The sequence below is a fragment of the Theropithecus gelada genome, chromosome 1, assembly GCF_003255815.1.
Source record: "Theropithecus gelada isolate Dixy chromosome 1, Tgel_1.0, whole genome shotgun sequence".
Lineage (NCBI taxonomy): Eukaryota > Metazoa > Chordata > Mammalia > Primates > Cercopithecidae > Theropithecus > Theropithecus gelada.
The window spans coordinates 114,582,884-114,600,250 of NC_037668.1; the positions used below are offsets into that span (position 1 = coordinate 114,582,884).

Consider the following 17,367-nt stretch of genomic DNA (forward strand, 5'->3'; position numbering starts at 1 on the left):
ATTAAATTAATTTCTACACATAGTTCTGATTTACAGAATAGTTTATACATTCTAGGATTAAATGAATTTTAAACTTTAGTAGTTATCTTTATATAAGAAGTAACCTAAATATTGTTGAATGCCACTAATCCATTGACAGGCTTTTTTAGATTCACAACTTTGAAACTTCTACATTGTGTTCTTCAAAATCTAATTTTTAAGTCTGAAAATGCTTAGAACTTCAAAATAAAATTATTTCTGAATTTTAACTGTTAATTTTTAGAAATACGTTACACATTAAACAGATGTTTTATTGCCTGCTTGTGCCAGGCTCAGTTAGATGCTGGGATCGTAAAGTTATGTGAAAGAGACCCAGCAGCCCCTTCCTTCACCAGACTGAAGAAGGTTTTAGCAGAGCATGAACATTAGTAAAGGCTTCTAGATTTTCTTCCCTTTTAAATCTGCTTAATCTGTTTGCACCTCTAGTAATTCTAGTGAATGTACTCTGGTTATCAGAATTGGGCTTTGTGAACCTATTACCTTATTAGTAATTAATAACTAAAAATTGAGTATCGCAGGCATGGGCTAAGCATTATATAGTATATATATTTACATATTAAGTAAATTTTCATTTATATCCTGCTTTTAAGATAGATTTTATTACTTTCATTTTAAAGACAAGGAAACAGGTTTGGAGAAGTTAATAATTAATCCACAGTCACAGCTAGTATAGTAATTCAAATGAAGATCTATTTGTATCCAGTGAGGGAGCTCTTAACTACTATCCGTATTACCTTCCTTATCAGTCAGATCCAAGCTTATTCTAAAATGAAGGGATTAAGAACCTCGGAGCTAAAGCTTATTCAAAGTAGAACTAAGAATGGAACTCTGATCTTGGGGTCTCCTTTCTTTCTACTCTACTTTCTACCTCTACTTTTCTACTGTACTTACCCTATTTAAGTATCAGAGTATATGTATTGCAAAAGCATGGATTTTTTTTTAACTTAAGATACCAGTATGCACTATTATTTATAGACACTTGAGATGGTAACTGCAAGGATGTAGAAACAGAGGACAAATTGTGACTTGATCTATTGGAAGCATTATTCTTTTATAAGTATAACCATAGTCACCCCTCAGTATCCATGGGGGATTGGATCCAGGCCCCCCACCCTGAGGATACCAAAATCCATGGATACTCCGGTGTCTTATATAAAATGGCATAGTGTTTGCATATAACCTATGCACATCCTCCCTTGTACTTTAAATCATCTGAATGTAAATGCTGTATAAATAGTTGTTATGCTATATTTTTTTAGGGAATAATGACAAGGGAGAAAAGTCTGTACATGTTCAGTACAGAGGCAACCATCTTTTTTTTATTTTTTATATATTTATTTTTAAATAGTGACAGGCCCCGCTGTGTTGGCCAGGCTGGCCTTAAACTCCTGGGCTCAAACGATCCTCCTACCTCAGCTTCGAAGTAGCTGGGACTACAAGCACATGCCACCACTGTGCCTGGCTCCTCAGCCATCCTTTTTTTTTTTTTTTTCCTGAATATTTTTGATCTGTGGTTGGTTGAACCCATGGATGCAGAACCCATAGATATAGAGGGCCGACTACACTATTTGAGCTGTGACCATAAATATTTTGGGGTATATCTGCCTTCTTTAGTCCCATTGGTAGAATTGGTACAATTGCCTATACTACAATAGGAAGTTTATCTTTGTCTCCTTCATTTAGACACTTATACTCTTAAATTTACTTTTGAAATAAAACTACCTTAATTACAGTTAATTCTATTTGATTTTACTTACAAGTGACAGCTAACTTTTAAACAAACCAAATTGCTGATTTATCTTACATGATTTTATTTTCTGATATTACCAGACAGCGATTTTTTAAAAATGTTTTTCCTTTGCAGGTAATGCCCTTATTAAATGTGGAGAAACCCAAAAAAGAATTGGAACAGCAGACAGAGAACTGATTCAAACGTCAGCCTTAAATTTTCTTACTCCTTTAAGAAATTTTATAGAAGGAGATTACAAAACAATTGCTGTGAGTTGAAAAGTGTCCGCTTTATTTAGTAAAATCATTTAGATGTATATTTATACTTTTTAATGAATAATTTGGCCTCTTCATGACTGTGTAGATGTAGTGGATTACAAAATTAAATAATCCAGGTCGGTACATGTTCACCAGAACACAAAATTAAACCAAAATAAAGGACTACTGATACATTTACTCCATTTGTGTGTCCTACAATGTTACTGAGATGCCTTTATCCCTTTTCATTCATTACCAACACTAAAATCTACAGAGAGGTTCCTGGAATGATTATGAAAATACGGTCTAAAATATCACCATAGTATATACCATGTAGCTCTTCATTTTTTAGGATTTTAACTTATTTTCTTAGTGATAGAGACTGAAAATTTTCTAAGATTTTTACAAAGCTGCTATTATAAATACTTCAAACTTTAATTTACAAATTTATTATTACAATATATTATTGAATATTATAGAAACTTTCTATATGTTCACAATGGATTTGTTTCTGTATAAATAAGTATTTGGCCTGAGACAGAAGAACTACCAAGTTAAAGTATGATTTAAAAGATACTAGCAGCCGGGTGCGATGGCTCACGCTTGTAATCCTAGCACTTTGGGAGGCCTAGGTGGGTGGATCACTTGAGGTCAGGAGTTCGAAACCAGCCTGGCCAACATGGTGAAACCCCATCTCTACTAAAAATACGAAAAAATTAGCCAGACGTGGTGGCAGGTGCCTGTAATTCCAGCTACTCGAGAGGCTGAGGCAGGAGAATCGCTTGAACCCTGGAGGCAGAGGTTGCAGTGAGCCAAGATCGCACCTCTGCACTCCACCCTGGGGGACAGACTAAGACTCCATCTCAAAAAACGTAAAATAAAATATAAACTAAACTAAAATAAAATAAAAGTTAGCTTAGTGCAATGAAATTTGACGTATGGAATCTTAAGATTAAAGCAAACTGAATTATAATAAACTTACATATTATACAGAAGCTAGAAATTCCCTGAATAATTCTAAGATACTATACTAATGTTTATTCATTATTCTGTAAATTTGAAATTCCATTTTGGAGTGGTTGGGTTGCATTTGGTGCTATGACACATTAATTAAGTGCAGTCTGCCCAATCCTTGAGGTGTACGACACCAGGCATCAAGGAACCTCGCCCCAGGCCTATGCTTCCTTCTTTCTAGGCACCTTCTGGATAATCTGTAACAATTTGAAACAGTTTTTCAATCTGGCCACTAATGACATTTTGGGCTTCACGATTCCTTGTAGAGATAGACTTGTGGAATGTGTGGCAACATTTCTGGCTTCTGGCTAGCAGAAGCCAGTAACATTCCTCCACCAGTTGTGACAACCAAAAAGGTATTGCCAAATGTTCCCGAGGCGGGATAGGATCACAAAATATTAAAACTGATATTCCTTTGTTTCCATCATTGCCTGCCATCTTTCCCAGACATTTATAATGTTTCAATTATTTTAAAATTTAAAACAGTAACAAGGGGATGGAAGGGAGGCCAGATACCTGAATGGTAACTTTATAGCCAAGTTTGTAATCATAGATCTTTATCAAATGATACATATGTTTACTAGGGAATAATACTTTAAATGTGTATGCTCTTACAAAATTTTAGCATCTTTAGCCTTTATTTTTTCTTTTCTATATTTATAGAAAGAAAGGAAACTATTGCAAAATAAGAGACTGGATTTGGATGCTGCAAAAACGAGACTAAAAAAGGCAAAAGCTGCAGAAACTAGAAATTCAGTAAGTAAATAGAAAAATATTTTTGATTAATAACTTTAAGATTTGTAAAATATTTTGCTAATATATCATGAAAGATACAGACTATTAACTTTAGGGTCTTGTTTTTTGTGCTCTCTAAACAAATTTATCAGAACTTAATACATCCAAATCAGTGCAAAGTAGTCGTATCAAAAAGGTGATGTGATATGGCCAGGCACAGTGGCTCATGCCTGTTATCCCAGCACTTTGGGAGGCTGAGGCAGGCCGATGGCTTGAGCCCAGGAGTTTGAGACCAGCCTGGGCAACATGACACAGCCCTGTCTCTCTACAGAAAGTACAAAAATGAACGGACATAGTGGCACCCACCCGTAGTCCCAGCTACTCAGGAGGCTGAGATGAGAGAATCTCTTGAGCATGGCAGGTGGAGGTTGCAGTGAGCCAAGTTTGCACCACTGCACTCCAGCCTGGGCAACAGAGCCAGACCCTGTCTTTAAAATAAAAAAAATATATATATATGTATATGTATATATGTGTGTATATGTATATGTGTGTATATATGTATGTGTATATATGTATGTATATGTATATATATACACACACACGTGATATTTAGCTGTACAGCTGCTGCTAAAAAACAAAAATTATGGTAGCTCCTAATGTTGTGTCATGTTTTTTTAAATATCCTCAGTGGTGACAAGTATTTTTGGAGATAGATTTATTATAATGGGAAATAGCAAAAAAGATAGTAATTAAGATGAGACTCAAGTTTGAGAATACTTGTATTTGACTTAAACATTAGTTCACTTCCCTTTCCGCACACTGCTCAAACTAACTAAAAGAATGTTTACCAAGAATAGTTCCAAAACCATTCAAACGAACAGTGGTAGTATGGACTTTCAGGCAACGATGTTGAGTGAGAGGAAACTCATTTGGATAAATAAATTGTAGTATATATTCCAGAAAATCTCAGAATATTGAGTAGGTATACATTAAATATAATAATTAAATTTTTCTTTAAAGATTTATTTATAAGCTTTTTAGTTAATCCAAGTTATACTGTCTATATTGTCATTCCAGAATTTGAAAACATCAGATTTGAATTGTAATAACTTTAAAATAGTACAAAATAAGCCACATATGAATTTTTTAGAAGAAGCTAATAAGTTAATACTTAATTTGAGCTATGGTATATTACCCCGCCTTCTGTTTTGAAGTCACTACCACTGCCAACATCAAGAATCACTGCCTTCATGAGCATACTACCACAGTGCTGGTACTGTCTTATAGTTCTCTTGTTTGGGGGATAAAAACGTTGAAAATTGGTTTAGAGTGAAATTTAAAACTGATTAACTTGGTATTGGATAGTAATGTCTTATGAGACTACCCCAATACCTTGTATGAGCAGAATAAGTTATTTTTTTCTATGTTTTTTTTTCTTTTTTGGAGACACTGTATTTAGTTACTGCTAGAGAAGAGCTATCTTTGATAAGACATTAATTCCAAATTTACTGGCATTTTCACTTCACGGTTTGTCATTACATCATCACCACAAACAGCAAAACTTCCCTAAACAGACTATCTGCAGCATCAGAACTTTGAAAATGAACACTATAGATAGCAGGAGACATTGAATTCTTTTATTAGTTTCTAGTTGCTAATAATGAATTTGAAAAGTAAATTATAAACTCGTTTTTAAAGATAATAATTTCATAATCAGGAACAAACTTAAGGATCGTTTGGAAATAAATATTTTAACTGGGACAGAATGTCTTTATTCAAGATGCCTACATGTGCCCAGTGATAATTGTGGAATAAAAATACTGTTACCAAGTTTCAGTACAAAACTTTGTTTAATAAGCACTATTATAGGAATGACAGTCTGTTTTTCTACCTGGAAAAGTTCCGGAAAGCACATATAGATTTAAAAGTGTACAAAGTCCTTTAATATTTCTAAATTATTTTACCACTATTAAAATATATAGGACCCAAATATAATAGTAGACCAATTTTGAGAGATGTTTCCCTTTTGAGATATCTGGAAAAGATCTTGGCAATTTTTCTCTGCTGTGTATTTTTGAGGATAAAGGTTTTTTTCCTATGGGAATTTATGTTTAAAGTAAAAGATGATACAAATGATTTTATTCAGTTCAACAATTTTATTTATACACAGCTCTTCTAGAACTTATGTATTACATAAAGCAAAATTTAACTCTAGCCAAAAACTATTTTTTTAGTCTAGACAGAAAGTTCAATTTCCTGATTTTAATTGTATTTTTCCTCTAGATAACCAACTCGTTTTTCTTCAAACTTTATAGCAGTAAGTCTGAAATACTTTGGGAAGAAAAAGTTCTCTTAGTTTATTATTACATAAAGCCTGGAGGTATGCCTGTATTTGGTGATCCTTTTTTTCCCCCCTGTATTTCTCTTCCATTTACTTGAAGAATCACTAGGAGTTTGGGTTTGCTTTTTTTTCCTTCTTTGATACATTTCCTGGTTCCTAGTTGGCAACTGAAGTGGTTAATCTAATCTTAGACTTACTTTGATTTCACGTCTTTATAAATTTCCATGGATTAATTAGTTTGTAACTAGTTACTCTGTCAGTAAGGTTTGGGATCTCTCCATATTGGCACTTTTTAAATAATTTACTTACTAGTTTCTTGTGACTTTTTTTGAGTTCTATGTTTGCTAGATGCTAATTTTGTACAGGGTACTCTACTGAGGAGTTCATAGATAAATGATGTAAAATATCTGCTGCTCTCAGTTCACTATATGGTATAACAGATCAAACTTTTTGATGATTTAGCCCTATCAGTAAAGAATTTCTGCTTGTATCTAATATTGCTGTTTTATCAGTTAGCATACTGAAGAATGGTAAAGCAACATCAAAGGCATTTCTCAGAAATATACCAATTAAGCAGAAAGCCAACTTTAATGTTTCACAATGAACAAAAACACAGTTTTGAAAAATAGATTGTTTATATGATAAAACATACCAGAGAAACAAGAACAAAAATAATTACAGGTTGAGTATCCCTAATCCAAAAACCTGAAATCTGAAATGCTCTAAAATATGAAATTCTTTGAGTGCCTTTATGATGCTCAAGAGAAATGCTTATTGGAGCTTTTCACATTAGGGTTGCTCAGCCAGTAAGTATAATGCAAATCCAAAACCAGAAATTTGAAACACTTCTGGTCCCAGGCATTTCACCTAAGGGGTACAAAACTGTAATGCATTTCAATTATAAGGCACCTACATTTACTAATCCTATTTTAGTCTAATCTAAACTTAAAAATTATTTTACAGTTGTAGTAATGTTAAAGATAAAAATCAGCCGGTTTCAAAGCTCTTCGGTGTTTAGTGGTTTAGGCCTCTGTTATTTTGGGACATCCAAATTTGATGGAAAATATTTCTTTAACATCATACAGCAAACTTAAGCATTTCCACAGCAGTGTAAATCTTTAATCTGTAAACTCAATAAATTTAGAGCACCATCATACAGCCTTTAAGAACACGTTTGAATTTAAGGTTTATTAGAAATACAAGGATTGACATGCCTTTAAGACTTCAGAGTATGCCAAGACCTGGCTGAGGCTGATTGAAAGAGAATGTGGTTGAAGGCATCATAAATTCATAAAATAGAAATGATCTTTGAATAGGAAAATTTGGGGTAGGCAGAAGGACTTTCTTAGTGAAAATTTAATAAAAATTGTAGGTAACTGACAGTTTTAAAAATGATACATTTTCCCTAAATGATTCTCATTTAAAGTCAAGCATCAACGTATTTTTTTGTTTTGAAAATTTGAATATTGGGGAAAAAAATGAATAGGCACCACTATATGCAGTTTCATAAAACAATAAATGTAGTGGGGTTTTTTTAAGTAGAAAAAATATTTGATTTTACTTGTTTAATGTGTTATTTATTGTGCAGAAGTAATTTGTTTCACTGTGTTCATTGGTATAATGTGTTCTTTGTCTCTTACTATGAACTTAAGCAACTAAACTCAGCTCGCCTTGAAGGAGATAACATTATGGTAAATTTCTCTTACATGCTCAACTTCCTGCATGTAAAATGGCTGAAGGTTTGTTGGCCTACTGTGTTTTCTACATCTTGAATAAAGTGCCTTCTCTTGCTATTAGCTACATGTAAAATTCTGAAATAATTGAAACCATGTATTCATTATCTTTAACAACAAAAATATGAGGAAAAATACTAGCTGAAGTGATACTGGAACTTTATATAGTGCCTTTTTGCACTGAGTAAAAGATGCTAATTTAAGCTGGCATTTATATTTTCACTTTTGGCAAAGAAAATTAACAAAATATACTTAAAGAAAGCTGTAAGGTAAACACTTTGACTTTGCTGCTCAGTAGCTTCAAGATTTACCTTATTTTCACCCAAACTCAACATAGAATTAATTTCTTCTGCCATTTCAGGCCAAGACAGACCCCATTAGATTAGGTACTCCTGTAACGGCCAGGCTTGTTCTCCATCCAGTGCTAACTCACTTACAAAAGTTTTGGTGGAATGGTGATAGCCTTGGCAGATTGTTTTATGGTATCCAATGTATATGTTGAGCTTAGTTTGAGAAAATGTTTGAACTATTAGAAGTTTTTTATTTTAGTAAAATAGAAAGTTGTAAAATCTGAACATAGCCAACAGTTGTGCACATTAGCCAATAAAAATGTATAGATATAGTGTGTTTTATTTCTAGATATATTACTTCATTAGAAGTATCAAGGGATCTGCAGTACAGCTAATAAATTGGCAATTAATTGGCTGCTTTCATTCACTAGCATTAAACTAAAAGCAGGAAAGTAATAGGAAAGATTGTACAGAATATATAAAATGCATTTTTGTTTTTGTTTTTTTAAAAACTGTAACTACTGAAGCCCTGGCTGAATTAGGGCTTACCTTAGATAGCAAGAGAATGCATTAATGTGTTTCCATTGTCCTATCTATAGGTAAATGAAAAGGGTGAGAATATTTCAGTCATTGCTAATTTAACATATAAAGCATAGCTTTTCTTTTTGTCTCAGGTAAAAACATAATTAAAAACAACAGGACTTTGTTTCATTAATCATTTGTTTTTACTATTAATGTAACCTACTTATAGTAAAATATATTTACAGCTGGTAATTTTATATTTATTATATCTCCAGCTTATTGTTTCTCTCCAAAAAGGCTGTATCAGCAGCCATTAATCCTTGCTTTGCTTCATTTCCTAAAATTTTATAATTTATACTTAAACGAGAAATTCGAAATCATTTAGTCCAAATCTCTAATTTTCCAGATGAGAATACTGGAGCTAAGAAAGATTAGGTGTTCTCAATTTGAGAAAACTATTAATTTATAGATTTAGCGTAAGATTTTAGAATTGATAGTAATGATACATATAAAAGTCATACTTACACAGTATGTTAAGCTGTACTGATTTAGTTACTACTGTGTTTAATCTATTAATATTATTCTGAAAAAGAGTATGCCATTTAAACAAGTATTTATATTTATCTATACTAAGTTGTAGAAAATAAATTCCAACTTTCATGCTCTATATTTTTCTCTAATTTTTAATGCTGGCTAGATTTGGGCAGAGGAGGTGACAAAAGTAAGTAAATTATTAAACTACAGAACTATGAAACAAGAATTTAGTTGACATTGATTCAGTAAATATTTATTGGGCAACAACCATGGGTCCAGTCACAGTCTATGTTACTATACCTTATAAAATCTGAAAATGATGGGTATGTTCAGGTCTCTTTAACTAATAGAAGCTCCACCAAGCAGTTGAACAATGCTGCAGAGATGTGGTTTGCACACACACTGATAAATCTTAGATACCTGTACTAAGTGGTAATCTTACAGTTCCTTACTATAAAAGGCAGGCGAAATGCTTGTTAATTATTTTTTATGACAATTTTTAAAATGTAAAATATAGTTAACACCATGTCCTGTATCTTCAGAGAATGGGATGTATCATATTTCGCAGAAATGAATTTTTTTTTTTTTTTTTTTTTTTTTTAGGTTTTTTTTTTTTTGTCGCCCAGTCTGGAGTGCAATGGCACAATCACAGCTCACTGCAACCTCTGCCTCCTGGGTTCAACCAATTCTCCTGTCTCAGCCTCCCAAGTAGCTGGGATTACAGGTGCCTGCCACCACGCCTGGCTAATTTTTTGTATTTTTAGTAGCGACAGTTTTTTTCACCATTTTGGCCAGGCTGGTCTCGAACTCCTGAATTCAAGTGATCCACCCACCTTGGCCTCCCAAAGTGCTGGGATTACAGGCATGAGCCACCTCACCCAGCCACAAGTGAATTTTTTAGGTAACTGAAGCTTGTTCTCTCCAGCACCAAAGCTAATTTTTCTCAGTCACGTTAGTTGAAAAATCTGTAAAAATGTATTTTACTGCTGCATTAAATATAGGATAGCAAGTATTTGATTTTACTATAGTTAAGGTCATTATTAACATTTATTATACTGTTAACAATTGAATTTGTTGTTTTTCAACTATGTTGTCTCTTCCCTCAGTATCAGACTTGTTTCTTGTAGAAGTTGTCTGTGACTGCTGCTAGCAGTTCTTCTGTCTATGTTACCATTTCTAATCGTCGGTGGGCTGGGAAAGCAAGTAATTAAACAACAATTTAAGGGATAAAATTAGAAACTGTAGTACATGCAGACTTGTTTCAAATGCTTTTTGAAGTTTTCAGAAGCATTTTTCATTTCCTTCTTATGTTAGGGCCTACCAAACTCTGACATCTACATGAGGATAACACTGGGGGCTGAGGACAGGTGATGATTGTGGCCCCTGACAAGTAATAGCTTTATAAACTTTAACTTTTCTTTTCTGGCTTTGTAGGATTGATTATACAGTCTGTTTTATGCATAGGTTGTAGAGCTATTGATTCTATGACTTGGATCTCCAGTATGAAATTCTTACCTTAAGCTCTTATCCCCCTTTGTGAAGTCTGTTCATCAATTTAGTTATAGTTCCACACTGGATTCTGATTTCTTCCTGAACTTCTAGCATGAAAAGGGGCAGAGCAACACAGAAGAGAATATAGGTTGAACAAAAAACCTAGAATGTCTTCCTCTTTGGCGTAAAGATATGCCAGAAAATTTGACTTGATTTTGCAGTCTCAGCAAGTTTAGGAAATAAATTGATACAATACATGGGAAGAAACTCATGAAACATATTATATACGTATATATAAAATCTAAAGAAACCTATCAAAATGGATTTGAGGGGTTTTTTTCTTCTACACATGTCACTTCTGACATTTTTATAATTAAAATGTATAAATGACCGGGCGCAGCGGCTCATACCTGTAATCCCAGCACTTTGGAAGGCCGAGGGGGGCAGATCACCTGAGGTCAGGAGTTCAAGACCAGCCTGACCGGCATGGTGAAACCCCACCTCTACTAAAAATAGAAAATTAGCCAGGCGTGGTGTCCCAGCTACTTGGAAGGCTGAGGCAGGAGAATCCCTTGAACTTGGGAGGTGGAGTTTGCAGTGAGCCGAGATCGGCCATTGCACTCCAGCCTAGGCAACAAGAGCAACTCTGTCTCAAAAAATAAATAAATGAAAATGTATAAATGTTAAAACTTTATATTCCTGGAGTATTTTAAGATTTTAAGCCATATGAATAGTAGGCAACACTGATCAAGATAGTCACAGCAAATGCCTCAGAAGCATTACCAAAATTTATGGCTTACAGAAAACCCAATCATGATATCATGGGCCAACAGATTCTTGCCCATCTTCCAGTTACGTTTAAAAAAAACTCTTCTAGCTTACCTAACCCATGTTATGCTATCATGTAGTCTAGTAGCAGTTATTTTTAGCAGTAGAAAGTCTTTTCCCTTGAGATTTTTTAGACGACAGAATATCAGCCCTTTCTTATCTATCTTTCTAATGTGGATAATTTTCTTCCAAAGTAAATTGATTATGCTAAACCTAATTTAAATTTTTTTTGCCTCTCAGATCAATTATGAACAGTTATATATGCCAGAAGTATAGATGATTTGGGACATTTGACTATTTGAAGCCACCCAGCATGCACTAAAACTTATTCCAGAAATGAGATGCATTTTTCCCTATCATCTACCCTCTCTAAATAAAGTCTAGATTGTACAGAAGGACCTCCTAAGCTTTGTAACATGGTGCCCTTCTTCATGATTAAATTTTACTCAAACCTAGAAAGCTGATCCCTCATCCTTAATGAGATCATTTGATATTTTTTATTCAGTGTACTTAGCATTAAAGTATTATTTCCACTTTAGTCTCAATCTTCCTGGTCACCTTAATCTGCTACCTAGTTTTTTTGCTTACACCTTACCTAGAAATAATGTCAACTAGTAGGATTTTTCTGCCATTTCTACTAAAGACCATTAAATCAAACCATACTTTCACAATCAAAGACCTATATGGGACTAGCCTAGTTTACTTATGAAGTGCATTTATTTTTGATTTGCTGTATTTACTTCTGTCACTCAAAGCCTTTTTGTATTCAAGCAGAACAGTAAATAGTGCATGTGTAACATTGATGTGATTGGTTTTCCTTAATGCTCTCCTTAGGAAGAACATTGCTTCTTTTTTTCTTCTGGGACTTTTTTCTACTTCATACTAGCTTCCAAATGAAGCTTACTTTGTCCCTGCTATCAAAAAACCATGGGTTCTGGTTTTAGTCAAGTAAATTCAATTTCGACTTTTGACTTACTAATTCAAGCTTATTTCCGTAAGTCCAAGCTAGAGGTCAATTCTTAGTCCCCCCTGCTGGGGTTGTTGCCAGTGGGCTGTTACAGCAACTGATTATCTACTTTGCTGCTTTTTCCTTGTAGACTGGCTTACTAGGTTAACTATTGCTAACAAAGGGTGAGGAGAGGGAGAAGAGGCCTGAAAGAAAAAAGTTCGTACCTTGTTGTTGTTTTTTTTTTTTTACTTTTTATTACATCTTGGAAATGTCATAAAGCATTTGCATAGGTAGAAAATGCTATTTGTGCTGGAGAGATAGTCAAACATATCATTATAATGATGTTACCAATGATAATGCCCAGTGGGGAATAAGCTAACTATTCCGAGTAAGCTGTAAGGTTTTATTTCTCTTTCCCACTTATTAACAACCAACTCTGACTAAAGATTTGAGAAAATGTTTTTTGCCACTATTTGCTATTTTTAGATCTTGTTGATTTTTCAGTGAACTGTTTTGTCACAGCAGTAAGCCTCTTTTATCAGATGGTTGAAACCAATAGTGGCATACTATTATTTACATCTCTTCCCAGCTCCACAATATGTGACTTCACCTTAGTAGCTGGAAATCAGCTGTGGTGGTAGTATTTATGTCATGAAAATCTGGATATGAGAGCTTTCTTTTTTTATTTCTTGGAGAAGAATTTAACAGCATACCACTGATTGAAGTTCAATCATAACTTAAAAAGCTTTTTAAAACCCTAGTGTATCTTAATAGATAGTATTCTGCTTAAGGCATTTTTTATGCATAGTTTGAAAAGAAAATTTAAAAGGAAGACATTTAAAATGTAGGACAAAAAATCCTTTGAATGAACCTGAAAACTGTGGTGCTAGCAACAAGTGTTTGGCAACTAAACCCAAGGTGAAAATCCTATGGCGTCACTTTAAAGTCTTTTGCATTTGAGACTGAAGACTCTTTCACTTCAAAGTAAAAACTATAGTAATAATTGAGAATTTTTTGCAGCAATATTATTTTATACTTGTAAAAGTGGTCATCTTAAAATTTTGTAAAATATTAAAATTTAGCAAAGTTGACACTAGAAAATTTATGAAAATATCTTGACTTTCTCTTAGTAGTTTTTCTAGGCTCTTAAGAGTGTATTATTAAGCTTTAGTGTAACAGATTCTTTTGAGTCAAGTACTGGAATCAGTTGTCCAGGTGAAGTAATACAGAAAAGCTAAGGTCTAGAAACCCGGGAACCATTTTAGATACAAAGCAGAATTGGGGAATTGCCAGATTATAACTTGAGGTTGGTTTGGGGCACTTTTTTTTTAACCGTCTAAAATAAATGTATATAAGATGGACTGAGTCTTCTGAAGAGATTCTAAAACTATATTCTTATTTAAGTCTGAACAGGAATTAAGAATAACTCAAAGTGAATTTGATCGTCAAGCAGAGATTACCAGACTTCTGCTAGAGGGAATCAGCAGTACACATGTGAGTATTCATTCATTGAAAATTCATCTGGAACAAGACTTTGGTAGTCCTAAGGCAATTTTGGGAGGAAAAACTGAACTTCTCAGTCATTCATCAAGGAAATTTAAATTGTTACTTTCCAATATATCCGAAGAAATATTTAAAATTTTTGTTTACATCTTATCACCTAGTTCTCCTACCCTCATTAAATATACAGTTGGTGTTTATTGGCTAAGCAGAGTTTGCTAGTGTACTGTTCACCAAGGCCAATCTTAATAAGCCTTGTAGTAAAATGTTAGATACTGGTGAGTCTACCTCAGTACAATATTGTGGTCTGTCTCCCCCTTGCATTTGCCATTTAAGTTGACTATAGAGATAAGAACTGACTATAATTTTCCTTCACAGGCCCATCACCTTCGCTGTCTGAATGACTTTGTAGAAGCCCAGATGACTTACTACGCACAGTGTTACCAGTATATGTTAGACCTCCAGAAACAACTGGGAAGGTGATAATTTACTTTTCACATGTAAAGAGGAGAAATTCAAATTTTTGCATATGAACTAATAGTAGGGACGAAGATTAGAGGAATTAAAGGCTCTTACTAGCTTTCTTAGAAATAGTTTCTTTTTTTTTTTTTAGGAAAGTCATTATCAGATTTCTGAGGTAACAGAGTATTTTGAGCTCTTCTGGCACAGAGGCATGTTAACAGGGGTGAGAAAAAAAAAGTAAATACCTTTTCAGTGCTGTAAGGTTAAAAGTGTTTCAAAGTTCACTTTTTTCCTGCTACTAATACTTTTTGCTATTGGTTGAGGAAGATACAATTCAATTGACAGTTACCCTTAAAGATAAACTAATTTATACTTACTCGTTACTCATTTGTTTACTATATTGAAAAAAAGAAAAGTTTTAGAATATTTCGTAAGACCTCATATCTACCGATGTGATTATTTTGAGTATGATAATATACTTTAAAAGCAAAATGATAGTATGTAAAACACATAGCTCAGTCATTCATTCATCAAATATTTATTGACTGTCTGCCATGTGCCAAGCACTGTTACATATTCTGGGGTAATATCAGCAAACAAAACAGGCAAAGATGCTTGCCTTTATGGAGCTCACATTATAAGGTGACACTGAAAATAAAATAATGTTTAGGGCAAACATGGTCTCTGCTCTCGCAATACTTAGCCTAGGTAGAAATACAAAGCAAGCCATTGGTAGTCAGGCCATGTAGTTGGCAGAAAAATAGAAGGTGCCTGGTATTATGAAGGCATCTAACTGTGACTGAGGTACATCTAGCAGAGTTTCCCAGGTGAAGTTATCTTGGTAGGAATAATCTAGATGAAAAAAGGGACAGGGATGAATATTCTAAGCAAGGAAGAATATGTATATAAAAAAGCCACAAGAAAGAGAGAGTAGGGCAAGTTCAGGGAACTGACAGTAGTCCATTCAGGCTGGAGCATAGTGTTCAAGAATGGAATGGTAGATGAATCTAGAGGAGTTAAGCAAGGTCATACCATGAATGGCCTATAAGTAAGTTGTTGTAAGGAGTTTGGAATTTATATAGTGAGGAACCATTAAAACAGGGGAGCGAAATGTAGCATTTGAAGGAAGAATATCAAAAAATCGTTTCAGGGGATAAGGTAAATAAAGTTACTTTGGTGTTTGTTTCTGCACATTAACACTTCAAAACTTGGCCTATAACAAAATTGGGCGCTCCCCTGAAACCAATTTTGAACCTCAAAAATGAATTGCAGCCTAGTCATTAGTTATTTTAATAGGATATACAGGAGCATTTACATATCTGTATATTTGAGGTTTTATTAGTGGTAATATCTCAAGGCAGAACACCATTGTATCTTCACATCATTATAACTGTTTTAAGCCCAAGAAGCCTTAGTACTTTTTTCCACTTTATCCTGAAACTCTGGAAGTGCAGCATAGGGGTTGCTTATACTTGCATTCTACTTAAAGCCACCCTATGCTTAGGACTCGGCCATTTAAACAAAATCCAGTTATTACGTTATTACTGCACTTTGAGATAAGCTCCAGCAATACAAAGTAAAACCAGTGCTACTGTTCTAGAAGAGAAAGTCTAGCTTATCTCTCCACCCTCAATTATATTATTGCTAATGACCAATGACACTGGGGGAAGTTTTTAAGATAATACATGGAAATATTCAAATATAGAACTTCACAAATCATCCAGCTCCACACTAACACATTCAAAAGCTATTTATGAAGAATAGAACCAGATTGTATCGTTAATAGTTGCAATAACAGTACCAACAGGTAGTAGAAGTAACTGAATAACAGCAATCACTTTGGCTGAGCCTAAGTTGTGCATAGGTGCTCTACCAGACACCTCATGTGTATTATTAACTTTATAATCCTCACCACCAAATGAGGTAGGTACTATTATTATCCATATTTTAAAGATGAGAAAGCAGAAGTACTAGTCACAAGATCAGCAGTTTTTTTAACAATTGGAAGGCTTTTACATATCACGCTCCAGTGGCTTAATTGAAATTTTTGTAGAATGAGTAATTGGTATGATTTTTTAATGTATCAATAAAAGTTCTTAGAAGGCAAAAGTGGCCTTTCAGTTCATTTTTTAAATCTTAACTCTGCAAAATTGACATAGGTAGACTTCAGTGGCTAATCAAAGGCTAAAATCATACTAGTAGATTTGAAAGTAAAATATGGTTAGAGAACTAAAAAAGCTATGTGTATATACATATTCATATAAGTAGAGCTTTTTCTTATTTTCAGAAATGTATGTATTTAATCTCTGCTGAAGAACTGACTTCACTAAGGAAGGGATACTAGGAGAGGTGGTTAATTTTAGAGAGGAAAAGCTATATTTAAAACTATTTCTTCTTATCATTAAAACCCTTTATCCATCAGAGAAACATTTGCTTTTCATTTTTAAAATGCACTGTTCCAGATGTGGAGGATATAGTATATAAATAAAATAACCAAAATTCCTGCCTTCCTGGAATCTACATTCTATATGGAGGCAGAAGAGAGCAGAAAAGCAGTATGTATATAAATTATATAGTATATTAGAAGGTGAAAATGGTGTACCGAAAAACATAGCAGGAAGCTACTTTGGTCTGAGTAGAGAAAGATGTGAGAAAGCACGCATGCAGGCATCTGAGAGATGCTCCAGGAAGAGGGTGCAGCAAGTACAAAAACCCTGAGAGCGTGACATAGCTGGTATGGTCAAGGAACGGCAAGGAGGGCTTGGCTAGAGACGAATAGAGGAAATGTGGAGCCAAAACATATAGGGCTTTGACTTTGGTCTTTACTCAGAGATGAGGAGCCTGTGGAAATTTTGAGCTGAGGAGTGACATAATTTTAGGCTTTAACAGAATCATTCTGGCTGCCACATTGAGGATAGGTGTTGGGTGGAAGCTGACAGATCT

At 34.1% G+C, this 17,367-nt stretch overlaps 1 protein-coding gene across 4 annotated transcripts in view; it reads left to right on the forward strand.

Annotated features, from left to right (window-relative positions):
• Window positions 1-17,367, forward strand: part of SH3GLB1 (SH3 domain containing GRB2 like, endophilin B1) — a 43,881-nt gene that overhangs the window by 16,199 nt on the left and 10,315 nt on the right. For 2 of the 4 annotated variants that reach the window (XM_025387058.1, XM_025387066.1), the window contains 4 exons: window positions 1,904-2,037; window positions 3,703-3,795; window positions 13,867-13,956; window positions 14,341-14,441. In XM_025387058.1, the coding sequence (XP_025242843.1) occupies window positions 1,904-2,037; window positions 3,703-3,795; window positions 13,867-13,956; window positions 14,341-14,441 (418 nt within the window). Of the gene's footprint in view, window positions 1-1,903; window positions 2,038-3,702; window positions 3,796-7,767; window positions 7,855-9,357; window positions 9,382-13,866; window positions 13,957-14,340; window positions 14,442-17,367 lie in introns of all 4 variants that reach the window. The other 2 variants (XM_025387047.1, XM_025387036.1) reach the window with 2 other exon arrangements.